The following is a 26,585-nucleotide window of genomic DNA, read 5'->3' on the forward strand; positions in this document are numbered from 1 at the left end:
CAGAGTAAGGATGTAAAGGAGAGGCAATGGGGAGGAAGCTCCCTCTTTTCCTCTCTTCCCAGCCCAGGGAGGAAATAGGCATAGGAAGCTCCCAGGCTCAGACAAGGAACACTGGAACAGAGAAACTGACAGTCTTGTTCACACAGAGTAACTATTCCATTTTCAAGAGACATCATAAATGGATGTTTGACTTTCCCTCCACCTGAAACCAGCCATTCCTTTGTCTGTCTCTTTTTATGGACAAGGCTGCGATAGGCCCTCTCTCTGATTGGCCAGAGCGAGGAACACTGTGAAGAGGCGTTTATGCCTTAAAGTGGCAGGACACAGTATTTTGTTTCTTGGTTGCATTGTGTTATACTACAACATTACTGTTGGATGATGTGGGACTTAACATGTTTGCTGATAGACACAATAATTAATGTAGTCAAAAAGACAAGCTGGCAAACTTACATAAGCCTAAATACAGTGGGCTCAGTTCTCCACTGTGCCCAGCATGCGCTCAGATGCAATGCAGAAGAGGGATGAGAGGAGCTGATCTTAGTTTTCTGGCCACATTGTAAATTTTAAAATATTGGTGGGGGAGCTTTAATGTAAGCTGCTGGCAGAAGATCTTTCAATAACAGAGCATCATGCTTTGCCATGCTTCCTCTCCTCCCTTCTGCAGACATGGTCCCCTCCCTTCTCCTGACTCAGGCCCTGCCTCCCCTACCTATCTCATGCGCTCCCCCTTCCCCCTACTCTTTTCTAAGCAACACTAAATGAATTTGGCAGACAAGAGACTCCAGCCCAACGTAACCAACACATTTCATAACACCACTGGGGATTTACTTACATCTACTTACCAAGATGAGACAAATTGATAGAACTTTAATATAATTTAATGTACCATGGGACTATATTCCTTTTGAAGTCTCTTCAACAGGTGTAGTAAATGACATGAAAAACAACTATGTAGATGTAACAGCAAAGTTTCCTCACAAATGAACACAAAGAGGGCAAAGTTCAGTTTGGGTGGGTGTATAAGTTGGGGTAGAGTTATGATGAGAGATGAAAGATTGTGTGATAGCAGGAAATTGTGATGGCAGGGATCCATTAACTGGTTATTTGCAGATTTTTTTTATTTCTCCTTTTTTCCCATAAAAGTTATAGATTTTTAAGACATATAACGTAGTTTTGAGTGTCTACACTTTTTATTCCCCCTGTGTCTGGTGAAATGAGTTTGATGATAAAAGAGAGAGAGAGAAAGAGAATTTTTGTTTGAAATTTCTCAGGTTTTCTTTTAGTGGCAAATTCATATCCCATGTAGAAGGTAAAATAGTACAACAGACGTTCAACAGTGTGTGCTTCTTTTTCTATTAGCTCCTTTTTGTGTTCTCTACTGATACAGTATCCCTGAAGTCTTGACATGATTTTACATTTTACCCAAAAATACAATGTCTCTCCAAATTCCATGGATTATTTTGAGTTATATCTGGAGACCATTCACTTAGCACACATGAAGTGGAACTGCATTAGATGTGTTCTACACAATAAAACAAAATGAGTAGGGTAAATTTTAGGGTTGTCAATTAGTTGCTGTTAACTCATGCGATTAACTCAAAAAATTAATCACAATTTTAAAAATTAATCATGATTAATCGCACTGTTAAACAATAAAATACCAATTTAAATTTATTAAATAATGTTGGATGTTTATTCTACTTTTTCAAATATATTGATTTCTATTACAACACAGAATACAAAGTGTACAGTGCTCACTTTATATTATTATTTTGGATTACAAATATTTGCACTGCAAAAATGATAAACAAAATAAATAGTATTTTTCAGTTCATCTCATACAAGTACTGTAGTGCAATCTCTTTATCGCAAAAGTGTAACTGTCAAATGTAGATTGTTTTTGTTACATAACTGCAGTCAAAAACAAAACAATGTAAAACTTTGGAGCCTACAAGTCCACTCAGTCCTACTTCTTGTTCAGCCAGTCGCTAAGACAAACAAGTTTGTTTAGATTTACGGGAGATACTGCTGACTGCTTCTTATTTACAATGTCACCTGAAAGTGAGAACAGGCATTCGCAAGGCAGTTTTGTAGCTGGCATTGCAAGATATTTATGTGCCAGAAATGCTAAACATTCATATGGCCCTTTGTGCTTCGGCCACCATTCCAGAGGACATGCTTCCATGCTGATGATGCTCGTTAAAAAAATAATGCTTTAATTAAATTTGTGACGGAACTCCTTGGGGGAGAACACTATGTCTCCTGTTTTACCCGCATTCTGACATGTATTTCATGTTATAGCAGTCTCAGATGATGACCCAGCACATGTTTGTTTTAAGAACACTTTCACAGCAGTTTTGACAAAACGCAAAGAAGGTACCAATGTGAGATTTCTAAACATAGCTACAGCACTCGACCCAAGGTTTAAGAATCTGAAGTTCTGTCCAAAATCTGAGAGGGACAAGGTGTGGAGCATGCTTTCAGAAGTCTTAAAAGAGCAACACTCCAGTGAGGAAACTACAGAACCTTAACCACCAAAAAAAGAAAATCAACCTTCTGCTGGTGGCATCTGACTCAGATGATGAAAATGAACATGAGTCGGTACATTCTGCTTTGGATTGTTATCGAGCAGAACCCATCATAAACATGGACACATGTCCCCTGGAATGGTGGTTGAAGCATGAAGGGACATACGAATCTTTAGTGCATCTGATACATAAATATCTTGTGACGCCAGCTACAACAGTGCCATACAAATGCCTGTTGTCACTTTGAGGTGACACTGTCAACAAGAAGTGGGCAGCATTATCTCCTACAAATGTAGGAGCGATTGGCTGAAGTAGGACTGAGTGGACTTGTAGGTTCTAAAGTTTTACATTGTTTTGTTTTTTATTGCAGTTTTTTTGTACATAATTCTACATTTGTAAGTTCAAATTTCATTATAAAGAGATTGCAGTACAGTACTTGTATTAGTTGAATTGAAAAATAATATTTCTTTTGTTTTTTACAATGTAAATATTTGTAATAAAAATAAATATAAAGTGAGCACTGTACACTTTGTATTCTGTGTTGTAACTCATGCGATTAATCACGATTAATTTATTTAATCACTTGACAGCCCTAGTAAATTTGCTTTTTAAATATCAAATAAAGGATTTCCTTTCAGAAGATTCTGACAATAGCTTTTGCATTTTGGAGATAGCTAGTTACTGTATAGATCATCCAAAAAAGATTGTTTCCCATTTCCAAATAAGACATGCTCCAGTAAAGCATTATTACTAACATGCACAAGAGAAGGGAAGACCACACTGTAGACATCTGTGAGGCAGCATGTTTGTTTCTATTTCAAAACTTAAGGAGCTGCTACTGACTTATTTGATCCCACCTTTGTATCTTGCACAATTATTTCATCTGCTCTTTCTGCCTCTAGATATACTAATACCTCTTCCTTTCCTCATTTATGAAAATATGTAATTGTTTTGACCATGTGTGACTGAGAGGGCAGATGAGGATGAAGAAAGGACAAAGTACTCATAAATGAGTGCCTTTTTGTACATTATATAGTGAAATTCATTCAGAAACAGATGGGCCCTGTAGCGAGTCATCTCCTTTTTTATACACTGTCCAGAGAAAACGTAGTCTCTGGGACAGTTACTGTCCCCTGCTCTGGCTGCTTTGTGACTTTCTGGTGTCACACAGAAGCTGTACAGTTGACAGATCTAGTTCTCTGAGGATTCTCCTGCCTAGAGAAAACCTTGGGTGCATAGAGTCACTATGCCCACTGCAAGGTCCTATCTGGGGATCTCTTGTCTGACAGAATAGCCTCTTGGGTCCTAGTTAGTTGACCATCAGCCTCAGAGCTGCTCTAATTTACCCTGGGGATGAGATTGAGGGATCTGTTGGGAGTTCATGTGGGTGCAGGCCACATGCTAGCACATTTATTTATTAGATCAGGGCCTCCAGTACAGCAATTTGGATTTGTTTGGAGCATCTGCCCTGATAATACTGAGGAAATCATTTTGGTGGGAAGGAGATGGCATTAAATACAAGAAAGTAACCAAACCACTCTGAGGAAATAAGTAAAGAAGCTTTTCTGAGAATGTTAAGTGAAACACAATGGTGAATGCTAAGTTGTGTCTCCCATTTATTCTTTGTCATGTTTCTCTGCTGGTGAGGACTATCTGCCTTCCTGCCTTACAGTTCTTTTGATCTTACTCCCTGACAGCAGGCAAAGTTATCCTCAAGAGCCATGCTGAAGTTCTTTGGGATCCCTTTGAGTGGAAACTAGTGGAAATTGTCAGAGGTCCTGCACATTGCAGATTGAGGTCTATATGGAATAGCACAGTAATAGGAGTGACAGCTCTCTTGTTCTTTTTACTCAACATAGTGTGACAGGGTCAGGCCAGATGGCTACAGGAGCGTGATAGAAGGCAGATATATTAGCCCCAGGTTAAGTAGGTTCCTTTTCCCTGGGTAAGGTAACAGGGAAGGTTTCAGAACAATCAGGAACTTTCTGGAAATAATTAAGGCATTCAGGCTGATTAGAACACCTGCAGCCAATCAAGAAGCTGCTAGAATCAATTAAGGCAGGCTAATCAGGGCACCTGGGTTTAAAAAGGAGCTCACTTCAGTTTGTGGTGTGTGCGAGGAGCTGGGAGCAAGAGGCGCAAGAAGCTGAGAGTGAGAAGGCATAGTACAGGAAGACTGAGAAGTACAAGCATTGTCAGACATCAGGAGGGAGGTCCTGTGGTGAGAATAAAGAAAGTGTTGGGAGGAGGCCATGGGGAAGTAGCCCAGAGCATTGTAGCTGTCACGCAGCTGTTACAGGAGCCACTGTAGACAGCTACAATCCACAGGGCCCTGGGCTGGAACCCAGAGTAGAGGGCAGGCCGGGGTTCCCCCCATCCCTCCATCCCCCCAACTCCCTACTTGATACCGGAGGAGTTGAACTGGATTGTGAGTTCCACGAGAGGGGAATGGCCTGTTCCCCGATCCACTAGATGGATCGGCACAGTCTCTGGGGACTGTTCTTCTTCCTTTCCCCATGCTGGCCAGTGATGAGGCTAACTGAGTGAACAGCAGATTTGAGCCACGAAAGTGGCCAAATTGAGGGCTGCCGTGAACTTCTGAGGCGAGAAAATTCACCAATAAGTGCAGGACCCACTAAGGCAGAGGAAGAACTTTGTCACAATAGTTAAAGAAACACTAGACATATAGTGCTACTGACATACAAGATAGCCAATGTATGTTGCCTTCAGCAACTCACGCCACAAGAAAGGCCATAGGGTATCCTTAGCAGGGTGGAATCCAGAATTAGCACTAAAAGTTCATTATAATGCTATGAATTAGTCATATTGGTTTTAGAATATCCATGGGAAAATGCTACCAACTATAGACAGTAGAAGCAGTATAAATAACAGAGCATAAATCCTAAAATATAAAGCTTAAATATATAAAACAAGTTAGTGTTAGATGCAGTGGGGGTAAATTCACACATCCTCGTTTGATTTCCTGTTGGAGCAGCACCCAGATTCATAGATTCATAGATATTTAGGACTTCCTGCACAACGCAGGCCACAGAATTTCACCCACCACTTCTGCAAAAAACCTCACACCTATATCTGTGCTATTGAAGTCCTCAAATCATAGTTTAAAGGCTTCAAGGAGCAGAGAATCCTCCAGCAAGTGACCCGTGCCCCATGCTACAGAGGAAGGAGAAAAACCTCCAGGGCCTCTTCCAATCTGCCCTGGAGGAAAATTCCTTCCCGACCCCAAATATGGCGATCAGCTAAACCCTGAGCATATGGGCAAGATTCATCAGCCAGATACTACAGAAAATTCTTTCCTGGGTAACTCAGATCCCACCCCATCTAATATCCCATCACAGGCCATTTACCATGAATATTTAAATACCAAAACCATGTTATCCCATCATACCATCTCCTCCATAAACTTATCGAGCTTAATCTTAAAGCAAGATAGATCTTTTGCCCCCACTGCTTCCCTTGGAAGGCTATTCCAAAACTTCACTACTCTGATAGAATATGGGCCCAATAGGTTTTGCAGGTGCGGATTCTAATACTTGCAAATGTTAGAGTTTATCAAGTCTGCACATATTTTTGTACCTGCAAAGTGTATGCAGAAGTATGGGTGCCTGTATTTTGCAAACTCACTAATGGTGCTGTAGTAGGGGACCTTCTGAAATTTTACCCAAACTGTTTTTATAGTTAAATTGTTGTATATATTAGCAGCCTCAACTATGAATGGATAGTTATGAGGCAGTATTCTTAATACAGTTTTGTTCCTCTAACATTTATCAAACTTTTTGGGGTTTACCCACATCTATGCACATAAAACTTCTGCAAAGGCAAGTTCATACTCAACTATTCAAAGAAGTGAAGTTGCTGTTAGAGCCAGAAACACACCTTATGTAGCTGACAATGATCAGAATATTATCATATGCTTTCTTCACTCCATAAGGTTAATCCAAGAAGAAAAAGAATCAACAGAACTGCGTGCTGAAGAAATAGAGAACAGAGTGGCCAGCGTCAGTCTAGAAGGCTTGAATCTGGCTAGAGTTCACCCAGGTACATCCATCACTGGATCAGTGACAGCTTCATCACTTGCAAGCTCTTCTCCTCCCAGTGGGCACTCAACCCCTAAACTCACACCTCGCAGTCCAGCCAGAGAAATGGATCGCATGGGGGTCATGACACTGGTAAGGAAATGTGTGATGGCAGTTTTGAGCATGATATTTATTAAAATAAACTGATCAAATTGTTATCACTGTTTGCCTAGCCCTTACCAAGCTTCGCCTACTCCCCTGTAGAATTTGTTTGTCCATATTTTGTTGTCTCTCTATGTGCACAAGAGCAAATTATGCCAAACCATAGAAAAGATAGGGAGTATAATAAAAAGACCTGGTGGCTTAACCACGATCTTCAATGACCTGAAACGCAAAAAAGGGTCATACAAAAAAGAGGAAACTAGATCAAATTACAAAGGATATATATACAAAACCCACAAGGAAAATATTACAAAGGCCAAGGCACAAAACAAGATTAAACAACCTAGGAACATAAAGGTAACAAGAAAACATTTTACAAATACATTGGCAGCAAGAGGAAGACCAAGAACAGGGTAGGGCCATTACTCAATGAGACGGGAAAGACAATAACAGAAAACATCATATTGGCCTAAGTGTTAAATGTCTTTTTTGTTTCAGTTGTCACCAAAAAGGTTAGCAGTGATCGGACAACTAACATAGTGAACATCAGTGTAAATGGGGTAGGATCTGAGGCTAAAATAGGAAAAGAACAGGTTAAGAATTACTTGGACAAGGAAGATGTCTTCAAATCAGCAGGGCCTGATGAAATACATCCTTAAAGAATTGGGTGAAGAGATCTCTAAGCCATTAGTGATTATCTTTGAGAACGTGTGGAGGATAGAACAGATCCCAGAAAGCTGGAAAAGGGCAAGTGTAGTACCTATCTAAGATGGGGGAATAAGGACAACCAAGGGAATTACAGACCAGTCAGCTTAACTTCAATACCCAAAAAGATAATGGAGCAAATAATCAATCAATTTGCAAGCACCCAGAAGATAATAAGGTGATAAGTAACAATCAGCATGGATTTGTCAAGAACAAATCATGTCAAACCAACCTAATATCCTCCTCTGACAGGGTAACAAGCCTTGTGGATAGGAGGGTAGCAAAAAATATGATATATACACCTCTACCCTGATATAACATGGTCATCGGGAGCCAAAAAATCTTACTGTGTTATAGGTGAAACTGCGTTATATCAACCTTGCTTTGGCCTCGAGCATTTCCATTATTAATAGTCAGCAGGCACCCCGGGACTCCCACGCCGTATCCAATGCCCCCATTCCCTGTCCCCTGACCACCGCGCCCCCAGAACCTCTGAACCATCCAACCCCCCTGCTCCCTGTCCCCTGACCGCCCCCTGAGACCCTCTGCCCCTTATCCAACCCCTTGGCCCCGGCCCGGTGCCTTTAACACGCCACTCAGAGCAGGATGTTGGAGCCAGACACACAGATGCACTGATCCGCCGGAGTGCACAGCCCCGACCCCTGGAGTGCTGCTTTACCGTGTTATATCTGAATTCATGTTATATCGGGTCGCGTTATATTGGGGTAGAGGTGTATATCAATGTTAGTAAGGCTTTTGATACTGTCTCACATGACCTTCTCATAAACAAACTAGGAAAACATAGCCAAGACAAACCTACTGTAAGGTGGGTACACAACTGGTTGGAGAACTGTACTCAAAGAGTAGTCATCAATGGTTCACAGTGAAGATGGAAAAGCATATTGAGTGGAGTCCTCAGGCATCTGTCCTGGGTATGGTTCTGTGCAGTATCTTCATTAAAGATTTCAATAATGGCATAGAGAGAACACATAAAGTTTTGCAGATGATACTAAGCTGGGAGGGGTTGCAAGTGTTTTGGAGGACAGGATTAAAATAATCTTGACAAACTGGAGAAATGATCTGAAATAAATAGGATGAAATTTAGGAAGGACAAATGCAAAGTACTTAGGAAGGAATAATCAATTACAAAACTGAAAATGGCTGCCTAGGAAGGAATACTGCAGAAGAGAATCTGGGGGCTTATATTGGATCACAGACTGAATATGAGTCAACAATGTAACACTGTTGCAAAAAAGCAAACGTCATTCTGGGATGTATTAGCAAGAGTGTTGTAAGCAAGACACAAAATAATTCTTCCACTCTACTCAGCACTGATTAGGACTCAGCTGGAGTACTGTGTCCAGTTCTGGGCCCCACACTTCAGGAAAGATGTGGACAGATTGGAGAAAGTCCAGAGAAGAGCAACAAAAATGATTAAAGGTCTAGAAAACATGACCTATGAGGAAAGATTGAAAAAATTGGGTTTGTTTAGTCTGGAAAAGAGAAGACTGATGGGGGACATAACAGTCTTCAAGTACATGAAAGGTTGGTATAACAAGGAGGGTGATAAATTGTTCTCTTGATCCACTGAGGACAGGACAAGAAGTAATGGGCTTAAATTGCAGCAAGGGAGATTTAGGTTAGATGCTAGGAAAAACTACTTAACTGTCAGGGTAGTTAGGCACTGGAACAAATTACCTAAGAAGGTTGTGGAATCTCCATCATTGGAGGTTTTTAAGAACAGGCTAGACAAACATCTCTCAGGGATCATCTAAATAATACTTTGTCCTGCCTGAGTGCAGGGGACTGGACTAGATGACCTATTGATCTCCCTTCCAATCCTTTGTTTCTATGATTTTATATATGGGTTGTAAGGTTTTTGGAGGAAAGACTAAGTTGTGTTGGGTTTTTATTGTCTCTGAACAGTGCCTAGCAGAGTGGGGCCCTTTTCTCTGATTAGGGCCATTGAGTACCAATGTAATAGAAATAATAATTAATAACAATTATTAAAAAGTATTAGAAACCAATTTACATGGGATTTTTATTATAAGTAATGAAGTTTCAAATAATCCATTTAATAAAACATAACTTGAGGCAGAGTTGAAGGCTGTTAATCCTAGGTCAGATTTAAATCTCGAGCAAATGCCTTACAAGGGCATTATTGATAGTAAAACCTTTTAAAACTTATTTTTAAAGGTGTTTAGGTGATCTTTTTCTGTTTTATACAAGTGGCACATTGTGTTTCTCTGTATATGCTTTTCAAGGCCAGTTGTATGGGATGACTTGTTTTCCCACATTCCATTGAACCTGTATTATTTTTAAACTGCATATCATGTGTCTGAATATTCCTTAAACCACCTGTATTCCACCAATGAGCATGAAATTGATATTGAACATTTCAAAACATTTATTTTGAAACTAAACTAAATGAGTGGGGAAAGTGCTCTGAAAAGGGTTGTCCAAAAGATTCACATTTCGGTTCTAATGAAACCTGCAAACAAAAGTCCAGCAGACAAAGGAGCAGAAGCATTTCCGTCCTACAAGACTTAGCCAGGTAATTATGGAATCCACTGGAAGTCTCTAGCAAATAATACACTGAGCATTTTACAATGCTACTGCCCCTGCTCTCAATATATAATTATTTCAGCAGGTATGGTTTGCCTGTTCCTGCTGCCTGGGGATGGACAGGACAGACTGACAAACTCTCTTTGGGTGGAAGGGTTAATTTGGGAGATCCTCTTGGAAGTTTAGATTCTATAGTACACAAACTTCCAAATAAACCTATCGGGATTGGCTAGATGCCAATAACTGCAGCCAGATTTCACAGGACAGGTCCATGTAAACTTGTAAAAAACAAACTCTGCAGGATTTGTTGTGCTCTAGCTGTATATCACAGAGTGACACATTTGTCTAAAGTAGAAGTGTTAAGTGGTTGAACAATGTATGTTCTAGTAGACTTCCACTGTGACATAATGTCTGCGGTAAAGAGGATTGGCGTTTTTGATGAATTGTTGAAAATATCAGGTACACAAAAATATTCATTCAGATTATCGTAACAGGAGGGAAATTTCCCTCTACTGCAGTTTGTGTGATGTTTTGCTCTCATATCTGTTTTTCAGTAAAATGTTTAAAAAGTTTGAAACACTAGAGAGTTGCAAGAAAGCATTATCCTTTTATTATTGATGATTCCTTTGGGAGGATTTATGGAATATATGGGGGGAAAGGATCTAAAAATGAAAATTTTATATCATGTCTGAAAACTTTATATGAAAATGAAAGGGACTTGTGGGACTGGCAAATTATTTGCAGGAAAGCAGGGCTTTGTGGTGGGTTCTCTAAATTACTGCACTCAGAAGGTATTTCTAAATTATGCCAAGGGCATCTGGAGAATATGAATGGCTATCTTTGTCATTATTTCTATAAGTCAGGATAAATATATATGTGAAGTCTGAGTTTTCTTTGGTCAAATAAAGTTTACTAATCATTCTTTTTTGTTGTGGCTTTTTTCATCAACCGAAGCCAAGTGATCTAAGGAAACATCGACGAAAGGTATGACGCTTGATATGTTAATGGTACAATAGCTGTATTAAACATGTTTTTTTTCATTTCTTCATGCCTTTTACTTATGAAACTTGTATGTCGTTTTTATCTAAACAATTGAAAAAATGCATTTTCATTTTTATTCCAACTTGAAAAAGCTTGTGAGTGAAAATCTACAATTAATTCAGTGTTAGGAGTTACGTTTCTCAGGTGACTTCATCTGGTAATACATCCTTTAGTGCAACCATTAAGAAACACACCATCATAAACCAAGCTTAGTTATATTCTGAGTACTTTCACAGAACATTCTGTTCACTCTTCTTATTGATGGAGCAGCCCTAAACTTTAAGGTTGAGTTTTGTCTGTGCTGGTACAATGTGCAGTTATGCATATAACTGGGACAGAATGTCATAATTCTGTTGGTATGAGAGAGATTAGCAAAGCCATCAAAAACTGTGACAAAATTCCATTTCCTTCACACTTATTATCTAGAAATTTGACCCCTTCATAAACAAGCTGTGGAAACAATTGGCTTGATCCTGCACAGTCTTAACTCATGAGTATCAGGAATCAGGGTTTGCAGCAGAGCTAGTCTCCAGGCAGCCTCACAAGTATAGCTGGCCTGTCTGATTAGCCACGCTGCCTGATTGGCTGCAGAGGTCAGCAGGCTGGCTCTTACACCAAAAGCAGCAACAGCTCACTGGCTTCACAATGCTCATGCCCACCACTGTGACTAGTCTTGTGTTACCATGTTCCTACTGCTCCTGCCTTGCACTCAGCTTTGGTCCTGCCCAATGATGAGCTGCCAAAATCTTAACAACCGGTTCCCTATAAAAAGTTCTGATTTAAGGGATGTGCCCCAGTATGTATTTTTTGTACCAACAGGGTTACCATACGTCCGTATTTTCCTGGGAGGAATTTTTAAATTTTAAAAATTCCTCCCAGACAGCAATTTAAGAACCAAAAAGCCTGACCTGTTCAGGAAAATACGGATGTATGTGAACCCTGCCTAAAGTTCTTTTTTAAAAAGATGGGCCTGAACTAGAAATGAGCTCCATTTCACATGTGTGTGTCCCCGCCACTCCCTGGGGCTGTGCTAGGGTGACCAGATGTCCTGATTTTATAGGGACAGTCCAGATTTTGGGGTCTTTTTCTTATATAGGCTCCTATTACCCCCCCACCCCCTGTCCAGATTTTTCACACTTGCTGTCTGGTCACCCTAGGGTGTGCACATGTGTGGGTCCCAGCTGCTCCCTGCCCCCGTCATTGAAGCAGGTGTTACTGCCCTGGGAACTGCAGGGCACCAGTGGACGTGGGGCCAGCTGCAGACAGGGGTGTGGGGCAGGGCTAGCTGGAGGCAGGGGGTGCAGGGCTGGCTGAGGGCAGGGCAGGGGGTGCAGAGCTGGCTGGAGACAGGAGGGTGTGGGGTTGGCTGGAGGCAAGGAGGTGTGGGGCTGGCTGGAGACAGAGCAGGGGCTGACTGGAAGTAGGGGCTGGCTGCAGGCAGGGCAAGGGGCGTGCAGGGCTGGCTGGAGGCAGGGGCTGGCTGCGGGCAGGGGGTGCGGGGGTGGCTGGAGACAGGAGCTGACTGTGGGCAAGGTGGTGGGTACTCATGGGGAGAGCGGCTCGGAGCAGCCCGAGCAGCAGGACGCAGCCCAGGCCCAGCAGAGCAGCTGGGGACCCACCAGGCAGCATTGGGAGCTCCAGGGCCAGGGGAGCAGCAGCAGCAACAGGGCTCGTGCCCAGGGCCAGGCGGCAGCCCACATGGCTCCCGCTGCACAGCGCCCCCGGCAGCCGGAGGAGGAATTACATCACTTCCCGGCCGGAGCCCATCAAAGCCTCAGTTCCCCTTGTGGGGAAGCGGGTTAACAACTGGTTCTAAAACTGCTTCAAAATTTAACAACCGGTTCGCGCGAACTGGTGCAAACCGGCTCCAGCTCACCACTGGTCCTGCCCTTGCCTTGAACCCCTCCTCACCTGATACCCAGCTCGCTCTAGATCCTGTCCTCTGGCTTGATCCTGGGCGCTGGTATCCAGTTCCTGCCTTCGAGTTTGACCCTTGGCTTTGACTCCTGACTATGGCTCTGACCCTAGCCACTAGGCCTGATGCCTGCTCCAACCACTAGGCATGACACCTGCTCTGTCCACTAGGCTAGACCAAACTTGTGAACGAGAATCAGAAATACATTTGAATACATGAGTAGTCCCATTGAGTTCAATTGGACTACTTGTGCGTAAACTTATTTGTACGCTGAGGTCTTTACAGGATCAAGCCTATTCTGCAAAATAGGAACAGTCAGCTTCTCTAAGTATGATTTCTTTCATTTATAATATAAATTTTAAGTTGGCACAGTTAGAACATTTGGTCTGTTTCCTCGGACTTTCATGGGTTTTTTACATAATCCTAACATTTGTTCATTTGCTCAGATAATTTCAGTTGATTCCAAACCTGATCATTTGACAAATACTTGAAATACTTGCTGAAATTTCCAGAAGTCTTGAAAAGCTGATGCATACTCTCACTTATATATTTGACTGGTAGATTGCAGTGGTAGAAGAAGATGGACGTGAAGATAAAGCCACAATAAAATGTGAAACCTCTCCTCCTCCAACACCCAGAGCCATCAGGATGACTCATACCCTTCCTTCTTCATACCACAATGATGCCAGAAGGTAAGAAGCTCATAACATGAGTCAGAAATTCACAAATTGACCACGTTATATCCTTCTGAAATTATATGATTCTTCTGATTTCCCTGTACATCCTGACTTTTTTTTTGAGATTGTATGTCCTGCAACTCAGAAAATGTCCTTTTCTTTGTCTTTTCTACAATTCCAAGCACTACACCAGTGCTAAAAAACAAATAATAATAGGGTCTGTTTCTCTCTTATGTCATGTCTTTGGTCTAACTTTAAGTTATAACTACTTTAGAACAGGAACCTTAATATTCACCTGAAAGAGTGCTGTTAAATGATGATAATCCTAATGAATGGAGAAGACAAGGACAAGGGGAATTCAGGGCAAGAAGTGCCTCTGAATAAATGAATCCTGTATTTTGCAGGAGGCCAAGAGACAGCACTGATGTGGATATAGGGGATGGGTAAACTGAGAATCCAGAGAAGAGGGGCGAGTAGATTCATTAAGACCAGGTCAACACACTAGAAACTTTTACCAGTGTTGTAATATCAGCTGGGGTCTGATTTTTAATAACATTTTTGTGCTAGGCAAAAGCCCTAATGTAGATACAGTTATACCAGCATAAACATTTTGCCAGAATAGTTTATTTAACTTGGGGAAGCAATATAAGCCATACCAGTAAAAGCACTTTTTTTGCCAGTATACACTGTGTCCATACTAGGATTTGGAACCATATAACTGTATCAGCAAACTTTTTCTAGTGTAAACCTGACCTAAGAAAGAGAAAATATTTCAGGACTGGAAATATTTGCTGTAAATTAATTTTCCCTAGGTTCACCCGTTTGAAAAAAATAGTGAAAATGAATTTTGAAACAATCATTTCTAGTGATAGCTATGCAGCATTGCTCCCTAACATGAAAGATATAAGTATGTGACCAGCATGTCTTGCACAGGTTGTACAGTAATTATACAAGAAAAAAATACATATTCAAAGAGGTAAAATAAAATCACTGAAAGAGGAGAAACAGCTGTGAAAAGAGAAGAAATAAGGGAACACAAAAAGAATCACAGAATATGATTTTAAAAAATGGAAATGTGCCACAAGGTAAACACAGAAAGCAGGTACAAAGTTTTAAGAACTCAAAAATATAGGTGAAAAGAAATTTGTTAATTTCATTAGTTGATGAAACAAGACCCCATTTTACATTCATTAACAAAGTGATATTGCACATGTTGGAGATTGTTTTCATATATTATCACTGTGAGGGATCAGAGAAACTGACATCAGGCACAGCAGGGGTTAAAGAAAACCACACCACTATACCTGCAGCTAGGGTGAGCAGATGTCCTGATTTTATAGGGACAGTCCTGATTTTTGGATCTTGTTCTTATATAGGCTCTTATTACCCCCCGACCCCTGTCCCAATTTTTCACATTTGCTGTCTGGTCACCCTACCTGCAGCCAATCCCAGGCCTAGAGGGGGATTAAAGAAGGGAGCCTGGCTCAGTTAGGAGTTGACTGGCGAGGAGGCAGCCTGCCTGAAGGGATGGATCAACGACCTGCCAGCCAGTGCAGCCACTTGAGGCAAGTAAGGGCTCCCCTGCCTAGGGGAGGCTGCAGATAAGCCCCAGAACCTGGGACAACTGACTAGGCAAGCTCCCAATAAACTGGACTAGCGGCGTCATGTCCCAAACTGAAGAGCCTTGTAGGAAGTAGCCCAGGAAAGCTGGTCTTGACTCCCTACCAGGAGGGAGACCCATCTCCCCTGCTTAGGGTGATCTTCACAGGGCCCTGGGCTGGGATCTGGTAGAGAGGGAAGGCCCGGGTCCCCCTACCATCCCCTCTGGCTTTACAGACCAAAGACCAGCGATCTAGCCACTAGGCAGCCTGGCCACGGAAGACCCGATTACAGTTACACAGTGCCTACTCAAGATGGTGAGAGATGGGGCTCAGCATGAGTGATAGAAATTTCACATGGAGGGAGATTGAAGTTTTGCCACTGAGTTCAGTGGGACCAGAATTTCACCCAGAAAAATAAAATTAAATAATCCAATCCATTTTCCTACCAGTGCAAGATTGTTGTTTCCTATCATACATTCACTAGTGTTTGTCCAGTCTAACTTCAAATGTACCAAATTTTGAGGATTCCAAAAGTGCTCTCAGGAGATTTTATAATTTTTTCCTGATACACAGCATATATTTTTCTATTCTTAATTTTATCCCTATCAAACTTAATTATAAAATCACCTGTGCCACTAACTACTTCTTCCCCTTGGTGTTTACATCCTTGAAATGTAGATAGTTGTATCATCCTGCCTGTTGTGTTCTACTTAGAAGCTGACCAATGTTATTTGATACAAACCCTAATTAATTATAGTGGATTATTCGAGGATGACAGATAACCAACTCTTTTACTCGCATGCCTGTGTCTTGGCCAAGTGGAATGCGGTTAGTCATTGAAGGGTGTAATAAATATATAATATAGAGTACACACCATTTAAAATGCAAATAGTTGTCAACTATTATTACACTGTGTAATCCAAAGCTGAACACAGGAAATAACTGCATTATCTGAGATAATACTGAATGGCAATTACTGGTAAATGTGGACTCCCAGTAGCAAATGCTGAATACAGTATATCCATATAGAATATATAGTAATCTGTTTTGCAAAAATTCCTTTTTAAAGTTAAATCCATGAAGTAGCCTGTAATGTCAATATGTCTGCTTTAGAGTTTTATAAATGCTCAAAATCTTAATTGCTTTGATTTAAATATATAGTCAATAATGTATGCTGTATTTGGTTAATGAGTGAAACAAACAGAAATAATCTGATTGAAGTTTACTTTCTGTAATTGTCTAATTACACAATGTAAATGAGATAAAAACTTTGTCATTGATATATTTTTCTTTACAAATAACTCTTCAAATTTCAGTTGGGAAACCATATATTGCTGTGTTTCATACATTTTCCTGGCATCATTTTTGGCAAAACAAATTTAAAAGACTCTTTACGTTTTATTTCCTCTTTGCCATTTTTTGTGGGTTTGCTTCAGCTTGATTGAGACGAGAACATTAGACATTGTACTATTCTATATGTTGCTAAGCTGTACAGGAGAGAAAACATCAATAATTGTATTAATTGTTCTAATTATGAAGAGGCTCTTATTAGATTCTAGATAATCTGTTTGCACAGCTGCTCAGGAGAAAATGAAACCTAGCCAGGAGAATAATATGTTGCCTAGCTCTTCTTTTCTATTTTACAGTAGTTTGCCTGCTTCACTAGAGGCAGAAAGTATTGGTCTCGGCAGTGCGAGTAGCAGCCAGGACTCCCTACACAAAGCTCCCAAGAAGAAAGGAATCAAGTCTTCAATAGGACGTTTGTTCGGTAAAAAAGAGAAGGCTCGACTTGGACAGCTCAGTAAGCAATTAGTTATACCAGGCCTAGGTCATTGGTCCACTGTCATTTTTGTGTATATGTTTTTGCTTCTTTTTTGTTTTCCAAATGGCATATTCCTCTTTTGCACTGGCAGAACCTTTCCATTAAATTTCACTATAGTAATGAGCATATTTATCAGGAATTTGGTATAATCTAAATGATAGGAAATCTATTACGCTAACAAGCTTCATTTTTTCCTGAGAGTTAGCATCTTCAATGGGACTACTCACATGTTTAAAATTAAGGACATGCTTAAATACTTTGTTATATTAGGGCAAAATTGCTAACAACATACCCTTAACTAATGAAAATAGAAGGGTAATAGTTTCTGTTCCTACAGTAAGGAGCTTGTCTTAATAATGCAATCTGGGAGTTTCTCAAAACTCAATGTAACAACCCTTCAGTTTTCCAGTCTCTCACTGGATAGCAGTTCCTGGCTGTTTTGGTCATACCTTGGCTGTCCTCTTGCTGTTGGTCACATTTCCCACTGAAACTCCCCGTTCTCTTTCTACAGTTCATGCATTTTTCCTCAGCTCTGGTCTTCATTTAATTCATTTAATGGTTCTAAATCTGCCTCTAAGTCTGACTGGCTTCCATTATGCTTCTTAGCGGACAAACTTTACAGAGCAGAAACAGAGAAAAAACAGTGTTTTCAGAAAATAGGTACTTCAGTCCAGATTGACACTAATTTGACACTAATTTGAAAAAATCTTATTATAATGTCCTTTAGGCTACTGCTCAGAAGACATATCAGTGAGAATGTGATGTTATATAGCATCCAGATAGCTATGAGAGTCTAAAAGAGATGTGATAGTTTGACGTGGTTCCTGTTGCAACATACAGCAGTGGTAGAGTCATAACAACCATTATAATTCATATTAAAAAGCTTCCTATTATTGTCAGTTTACGTTACACTAGTTCAGGATATATTTTCAGGTGTAACTTCATACTCACCATTTTGCTATAGCTGAGGATATAATCATGAAATCTTTAGTCATTTAAAATCTTATTGACAACCATTTGAGTTTTGTCTTGGTAAGGACTTCATAAGATCTTTTGTCCAAGTTATAACTTAGAAAATATCACTCTTCTTTAGATGGTATCACTTATGTTTAGGGAGGAAGGATGGTCTAGTGGTAAGGGCCCTATCTTAGCACATATAAGACCTAGGTTCAATTCCCTGCTCTATCACAGGCTTCCTGTGTGACCTTAGGCAAGTTACTCAGCCTTTTTGTGCCTCAGTTCCCTATAGGTAAAATAGGGATAATAGCACTTTCCTATCTCTCAGGGGGTTGTGAGCATAAGTGCGTTAAAGATTGTGAAGTATTCAGAAACTACAGTAATGGGAACCAGACAAGTCCATGAGAGAGATTTTAAAACATTTCACCAATTTGAAATGTATCTGGCTAACTTGAGTGCCTGACGTTAGAAGCCTAAATCCATATTGAAATCTGCTCCTGATATATCACAATCAACAACCACAGAACTAAGGTTCCACATAAGAAAATAGGTTGATATTAGGGTCAATCCATCAGTATAAAATCAAAGAATTCAGAATTTTTGTTCTATATCCCTCTCGTTATGGACACCTATCTTCCACTCTTTGCCTGCTAAAACCCTGTGTTCTTGAAAAAGGACTGATTTTTAATCATAATTTAGGCTTCACTTGCTTTATCACTGGGGAAGAATGAAAATCTGATTTATTCAATCATCTGTAGTTTAGTGCATTTCAAAATCAATTAAATGGGTCTCTCAAGTCAATCTGCATGTTCCCATCTGCACTGATTGAGAAATTTATATCTTTCGACTGGGTTATTAATTCCCATTTACATTCCATGAGACAAATTTTATTGATACTGGCAAATCATATATAATATTGTATTAATTTACAGTAACTCAGAGCCCAGAGGAGAAAGATAAAATAAATGTATAAAATAAACGGTGTTCCATGCTGCTTTTTACAGCGCAGAATGGAAAATTCCTGTAAAGATTGTCTCAGAAGCAACAGAAGATGACAGTAAATTACTGTCTTAATGATACCTAAAAATGTTAATGCTATATATGCGTAATCTGATCAAACACATTTATAATCCCCAAGCACCAACTCATGAAGTTTAGTGAATATTTGCAACAAATGATTATCTGGCTATGCCAGAAGGAGAGCAGGAGACACTGGATGTGGTTTTAATTAGGCTGCAACTTTATTCTTAAAATATGTGGATGTACCCCGCAAATAAAATTGTACAGTGTAGGTAGTTCCAGTCTCATTTCCCTATGTTTGGGGGCTGCCGTCATCCTTCTCCTTTTCCATCCTGGTCTAGCCATCCTGCTGCTGGGACCCCCAACATGTCCTTTCTATGAGGTTTAAAGGAGAGAGCGTTGACTCTCTGCTGTACAATTTGTGTTTGCTCGAACCCCCTTTTTCACTCCTTTAAAGTATGCCTCCTTTAAATCCTTTACCAATCCACTTTTATCTGATCCGTATCCCCTGACATCCATCACAGGTTTACATAATGAGTTGTGACATTATAACCTAACCACCGTTTCCTAAACTAATAGATCCCCAACTCACTGTGGGGAAGGTGAAAAACATACATTTTAAATAAACATAGCCAGGATCAATGAAACATACTATTACATATGGTAACCAAAAACAAGAAGCAAAAACATTTTTAGAAGCTATTAAGGGTGATCACTGTGCTACTGAAATACAGAGCAGTTTGTTTCCTCTTTAATTTGTAACCAAGGCAGATAAAAGAAGGAAATGAAGTCTTTTGTGGCAGGCAGCTTTTATATGCTTATGCTGGTATAGAGCTAGTATTTTAAAGGTGATACAAGATAGTAACAAAAACACACAAAAAATACAAATTTTTACAGTATTGGTTGAATTAGCTCCATAATAACTATAATTATATAGTTATAACTGTATTACAAGTTACATTAACATTAGGATGCTATGTCGTGAGACTTATACATCATTGTACCTCTGATGGCTAAAATCAGATTTTTAATGTGTTGTCACAAATTAACTTGACAAAAGGGAATAAAATAAGTCCTTATTTAACTTCTTTCTTCCAGGTTTCACTAATGTTGATGTGACCTGTGCAAGTACAAATTTACTATTACAAATATTCATTTTTTCCTGTTATTTAGAAGATACTTTCGCTTTTCTTCAATAAACAACAGACAGTGATAAATAGATCTAATTGACTAGCCTCAGCAAAAAAGTTGATTCTTTTTTATATATTTGTGCGTGCAGTCATAAGCATGTGTGTGCGCGTACACATATGCAAACTAGCACACAGAGTGAGTGCACTTAAAAAGATCATCTCAGTGCCAAAGATGTTTCTGGTTCCAGCAACTTTAAGTATACTTAATATTTCTGGACCCAGTAAAACAGCTATATGTATATACAGTCTCACAATCTCTCATTTGAGTTATGTTGATAAAAAACAATATTGGAACATCAGGAGTTTTACCACTGAATTTAATTGGGCCAAGATTTCACCTAGATAATTTCCTTGTACCAAATTTCTTGTATGTATGCAAGAGTACTGGTTTTCCAGTGCTAAATCTGTTACTCTAGTGAGTTATTATTCTTTCAATGTCTGCTAAATTATTTGCATTACTATCCAAAGTCTAACACATTCCTTAACATATTTATACTTCTTTAAAGATTTTTGGGGGGGACTTCGCATCTTTTGTTAACTCATCTGACTTTATCATCTTGTGCATCTTCTCACATTTTTTTGGAATATCATGCTAAACTTTCTTTTTGTGTTTCTTCTCCTGTTATACTTTAGCTATATCTGTCCCTAATACAAACCATACATTACAGTGATTTTTAGATCCCGATTATATAAGCTGATCTGTGTGTGTGCAAGTGTGTGGATCAGTTTGCAAGACTGGAGTGTTATAAAGCACTTATCTCATTCACATATACATTTAAGACTATGGCTGCCATAAACCCAGGTTTGCCATCCTTTCTTGGTTATTCAAACAGCACAACTGTATTTTGTAAAAATATATTATACTAAGAATGTTTTTCATTCTGTAAAAGTTACTGTACTCACACTACCTATATCTAAAGCAACTTAATCCGCACAAAGGAGTGTAAGTGATATATTTACAAGGGTCAGAAGGAAACATATGATAAAGTATTCTATAAAACGTCTATCAAAGGACACTAACAATAAAGCAATGTATAAGGTGATTTTTGTGTGTATGTGTGATCAGATGCATGGCTGCCATCTTGGAAGTTATGTGGCTAATGCCCTGTTTACAATACTGACAATGTAACCTTGCCCTGTAGACAGTTATAACAGTAGAATGATTTATATTTTAAAAGGAAGACTTTTAAAAGGTACTTGTTCTTCAACACCAGCAAACTGATGCACAATAGATTTTTGCTCTCACTTGACTGAGCTGCATGTAAAAGTGGCTTGCAGATTTGAGGGTTATATTTCCTCTATGTGATACCCTATATCCATTTGTTTCTGATTTTTTTTTTAGAAAAATTAGTTGCTTAAAGTAACTAATATTGTAAATTCTATTATGTTGTCTGAGATAATGCCAGTGTCTAATATGTACTAATTCAGGGCCATACTGTGACTACAGTCTTGCACTAGGGAGTCGCCATGGAGCAGTAGTTCTCAACCAGGGGTTCATGTACCCCTGGGGGTACTCAGAGGTCTTCCAGGGGGTACATCAACTCGTCTAGATATTTGCCTAGTTTTACAACAGGCTACATAAAAAGCACTAGCAAAGTCAGTACAAACTAAAATTTCATACAGACAATATTTTGCTTATACTGCTCTATTTACTATACACTGAAATGTAAGTACAATATTTATATTCCAATTGATTTATTTTATAATGATATGGTAAAAATGAGACAGTGAGTAATTTTTCAGTAATAGCATGCTGTGACAATATATTTTTATATTGTATTTTTATGTCTGATTTTGTAAGCAAGTAGGTTTTAAGAGAGGTGAAACTTGGGGGTACACACGACCAATCAGACTCCTGAAAAGGGTACAGTAGTCTGGAAAGATTGAGAACCACTGCCATAGAGTAGCAGATGTAAGGTGTCCTCTTCCTCCTTTGCCCCATTTACCTACATCATGGGCAGTAGTGTGGGAGGGGAAGCAGTCTCCACAGAGCTACTACATCCACCTCCCCACATGCAGGTGAGAAGTGAACAGAGACAGCAGGTTGGGCACTATATACTGCTGTTCACTCTCTTCCCCGAGCAGCAGGGAAAATAAGCAGAGTCATAGTATCCCTCCTCAGATGCTCTTGGAGCACCTCAACAACATACTTCCCTTTTTCAGGGCAGATCATATAGTCACAATCTAGCCCTCAGTTTTTAATATGGTTTGACATGAGATAGATAGATAGACATAAGAACGGCCATACTGGGTCAGACCAAAAGTTCATCAAGCCCAGTATCCTGTCCTCTGGCAGCGGCCAATGGTAGGTGTCCAAAGGGAATGAACAGACAGGTTATCATCAAGTGATCCATGCCCTGTCACCCAATCCCAGCTTCTGGCAAAAAGAGGCTAGGGACACCATTTCTGCCCATCCTGGCTAATAGCCACTGATGGACCTATCTTCCATTAATCTATCTAGCTCTTTTTTGAACCCCAATATAGTATTGGCCTTCACAACACCCTCTAGCAAGGAGTTCTAGAGGCTGACACTGCATTGCATGAAAAAATATTTTCTTGTGTTTGTTTTAAACCTGCTACCTATTAACTTAATTTGGTGGCCCCTTGTTCTTGTATTATGAGAAGGAGTAAATAACACTTCCTTATTTACTTTCTCTGTACCACTCATGATTTTATAGACCTCTATCATATCCCCCCTTAGTCACCTCTTTTCCAAGCTGAAAAGTCCCAGTCTTATTAATCTCTCCTCATACAGAAGCCATTCTATACCCCTAATCATTTTTGTTGCTCTTTTCTGAACCTTTTCCAATTCCAATATATCTTTTTTGAGATGGGGTGACCACAGTATTCAAGCTGTGGGCATACCATGGATTTATATAGAGGCAATGTGATATTTTCTGTCTTATTATCTATCCCTTTCTTAATTATTCCCAATATTCTGTTTGCTTTTTTGGCTGCCGCTACACATTGAGTGGATGATTTCAGACAACTATCCACAATGACTCCAAGATCTCTTTGTTGAGTGGTAACAACGAATTTAGACCCCATCATTGTATATGTATAGTTAGGATTATGTTTTCCAATGTGCATTACTTTGCATTTGTCAACATTAAATTTCATTGGCCATTTTGTTGCCCAGTCACACAGTTCTGAGAGATCCTTTTGTAGCTCTTTGCAGTCTGCCTGGGACTTAACTATCTTGAGTAGTTTTGTATCATCTGCAAATTTTGCCACCTCACTGTTTACCCCTTTTTCCAGATTGTTTCTGAATAAGTTAAGTAGGACTGGACCCAGTACAGATCCCTGATCTGTCTGTCTATCTGTCAGTCACAGTTAATGCATGTGATTAATGCAAAACAAATTAACTAAATTTTAAAAGTTGTGATGTTTTCATTGCATCATTAAACAATAATAGAATAGCAATTTAAATTTATTATAAATATTTTTGGATGTTTTTCTACATTTTCAAATATATTGATTTCAATTACAACATAGAATACAAAGTGTACAGAGCTCACTTTATATTATTTTGATTACAAATATTCACACTGTAAAACAGATAAAACAAAAGTAATAGTATTTTTCAATGCACCTCATATAATTCCACTGTATTCTACTTCTTGTTCACTCAGACAAACAAGTTTGTTTACATTTACAGGAGATAATGCTGCCTGCTTTTTATTTACAATGTCATCTGAAATTGAGTACAGTACAGGCATCCGCATGGCATTGTTGTAGCTGGTGTTGCAAGGACTTTACATGCTGGATAAGTTAAACATTCATATGCCCCTTCCTGCTTTGACTGGTAGGGTCTGAAGTTTTACACTGTTTTGTTTTTGAGTGAAGTTATGTAAAAAAAAAACAATCTACATTTGGAAGTTGTGCTTTCATGGTAAAGAGACTGCACTACAGTACTTGTGTGAGGTGACTAGAAAAAGTGCTATTTCTCTTATTTTATCCTTTTTACAGTGCAAATATTTCTGATAAAAATAATATAAAGTGAGCTCTGTACACTTTGTATTCTGTGTTGTAATTGAAATCAATATATTTGAAAATGTAGAAAAAGATCCAAAAATATGTATAATACGTTTAAATCAGTATTCCATTATTGTTTAACAGTATGATTAAAATTGTGATTAATCACAACTATTTTTTAATCTCACAATTATTTTTTTAATAATTTGACAGCCCTACTAGCTATCTATCCTCAAGAAAGGATGGTTGGTCCAGTGGCTAAGGTACTAAACTGGGACTTACAAGACTCAGGTTGAGTTCCCTGCTTCACCACAGGCTTCCTTTGCAACCTGGGGCAAGTCACTAAGGATATGTCTGCACTTTGAGCGGGAGGGGTAATTTCCAGCTCAAGGAGACACACCTGTGCTATCTTGCATATGTACCTAGTATCTTGCATATGTATCTTGTATCTTGGACAAGTACATACTTGGGGAGGGGAAAGGGCCTCCATGGCCACAGTGAGCTGTAGCTCACGAAAACTTATGCTCAATTAAATTAGTTAGTCTCTAAGGTGCCACAAGTACTCCTTTATTATTTTTAGTGTGATAGCTAAATGAAAGCTAGCACGGGTATGTCTCCTTGAGCTAGGGCCTGTCCTGTAAAACATATTCATGAGTGAACTGGAAAAAAGAGGTGAATAGTGAATTGGCAAAGATTGCAGACAATACAAAATCATTCAAGATAGTGAAGGCCAAAGCAGACTGTGAGGAGTTACAGAGGGATCTCTCAAAACTGGGTGGCTGCGCAACAAAATGGCAGATGAAATTCAACATTGATAAGTGCAAAGTAACGGACATTGGAAAAAATAATCCCAACCATATATATCTAATGATTGGTTCTAAATTGAAATTCTAAGAGATCTTGAAGTCACTTTGATAGTTCTCTGTAAACTTCTGCTCAATGTGCACCAGTTGTCAAAAAAGCTAACAGTACTTTCTGAACTATTAAGAAAGGGATAGAAAATAAGACAGAAAATATCATAATGCCACTATATAAATACATGGACCAATGCATTGAATACTGTGCCCAGTCCTGGTTGGCCCATCTCAAAAGGACATAGTAGAACTGGAAAAGGTTCAGAGAAGGGCAACAAGGATGATCACGGGTGTGGAACAGATTCCATATGAGGAGAGACTAAAAAGATTAGGGCTGTTCATCTTAGAAAAGAGATGACTTAGCGGGGATATGATAGAGGTCTATAAAATCATGAATGGCATAGAAAAAGTGAATAAAGAAGGGTTATTTACTCTTTCACATAATATAAAAACTGTGAATTATCCAGTGAAATTAATAGGCCTCAGGTTTAATGCAAACAGGAGGAAGTACTTTTTTCACATAGCTAACCTATTGAATTCATTGCCATGGTATGTTGTGATGGCCCTATATATATATGTAAAGTGGATACAACGTTCAAGTAGGATAGGTTCTTCAATGACTATTAGCCAAGGTGGTCAGGGATACAACACCAGGATCAGGGTGATCCTCAACCTCTGACTACCTGAAGCTGGGAGAGGAAGACAGGACTGGATCATTCCATAACTGCCCTGTTATGTACATTCCTCCTGAAGCTCTGGTTCAGGCCACTGTCAGAGACAGGATACCAGGCAAGATGGACCATGGTCTGAGCCAGTCTCGCAGCTCTTATGTTCTTAATTACACCTCCAGCTCGAAGTACTGACACACCTGTATTCTCCCTTTGCCTCGGTCCCCCGTCTGTGAAATGGGAATAATAGTATTTCCCTCACAGACAGGGGTGTTTTGAGGTTAAAAAGCATTACTCAGACCTTTCCAGGTAGTGAGAAGGATATATAAAGACTTCGTCAAGTTTTGGTCAGATTTGTTCCTTAATTCTCTCATTATAAATGGGTAGTAGGTACCTATTTGTCAGCAACCAGTAGACTTAAACAGAGAAAAATAAATAAGTAAAATAAAAATTGGGTTGGGTTGGGTTGAAGAGGGGAATAATCAGAAAAGATCTATGAGGAAATATGTTCCTTTTTGCTTACTGTTTCAACACAGGAGGTTTTATGGAAACAGAGGCTGCCGCCCAGGACTCTCTGGGGTTAGGCAAACTGGGAACTCAAGCAGAAAAAGACCGAAGACTAAAGAAAAAGTAGGTTATTTGTTCATTTTATTTTCATCACACCTTGTTCATATTTTGATTTTGTGTGTTGTCTTAGGTGTGCACATAATTGAAAGCATGACCAAACAAATGACTGTATTTGTCTGACACTGTAGCAGTTGACCATTATGTGAGTTTTCCCAGGATTATTGTTTTTAAAAACTCCACATAAAATAACAGAAATATGTGGTAATAAAGTACACTTTATAAAGGTAGAATAAGTTATCAT

General features: G+C 39.4%; 1 protein-coding gene across 4 annotated transcripts in view; it reads left to right on the forward strand.

Annotated features, from left to right (window-relative positions):
• Positions 1-26,585, forward strand: part of PPFIA2 (PTPRF interacting protein alpha 2) — a 611,661-nt gene that overhangs the window by 522,053 nt on the left and 63,023 nt on the right. For all 4 annotated transcript variants that reach the window (XM_084639583.1, XM_084639582.1, XM_084639585.1 and 1 more), the window contains 5 exons: positions 6,481-6,718; positions 10,952-10,981; positions 13,515-13,645; positions 16,878-17,032; positions 26,254-26,347. In XM_084639583.1, coding sequence (XP_084495709.1) covers positions 6,481-6,718; positions 10,952-10,981; positions 13,515-13,645; positions 16,878-17,032; positions 26,254-26,347 — 648 coding nt within the window. The remainder of the gene's footprint in view (positions 1-6,480; positions 6,719-10,951; positions 10,982-13,514; positions 13,646-16,877; positions 17,033-26,253; positions 26,348-26,585) is intronic.

This window comes from Lepidochelys olivacea, assembly GCF_965140295.1.
Source record: "Lepidochelys olivacea isolate rLepOli2 genome assembly, chromosome: 1".
Classification (NCBI taxonomy): Eukaryota; Metazoa; Chordata; order Testudines; family Cheloniidae; genus Lepidochelys; species Lepidochelys olivacea.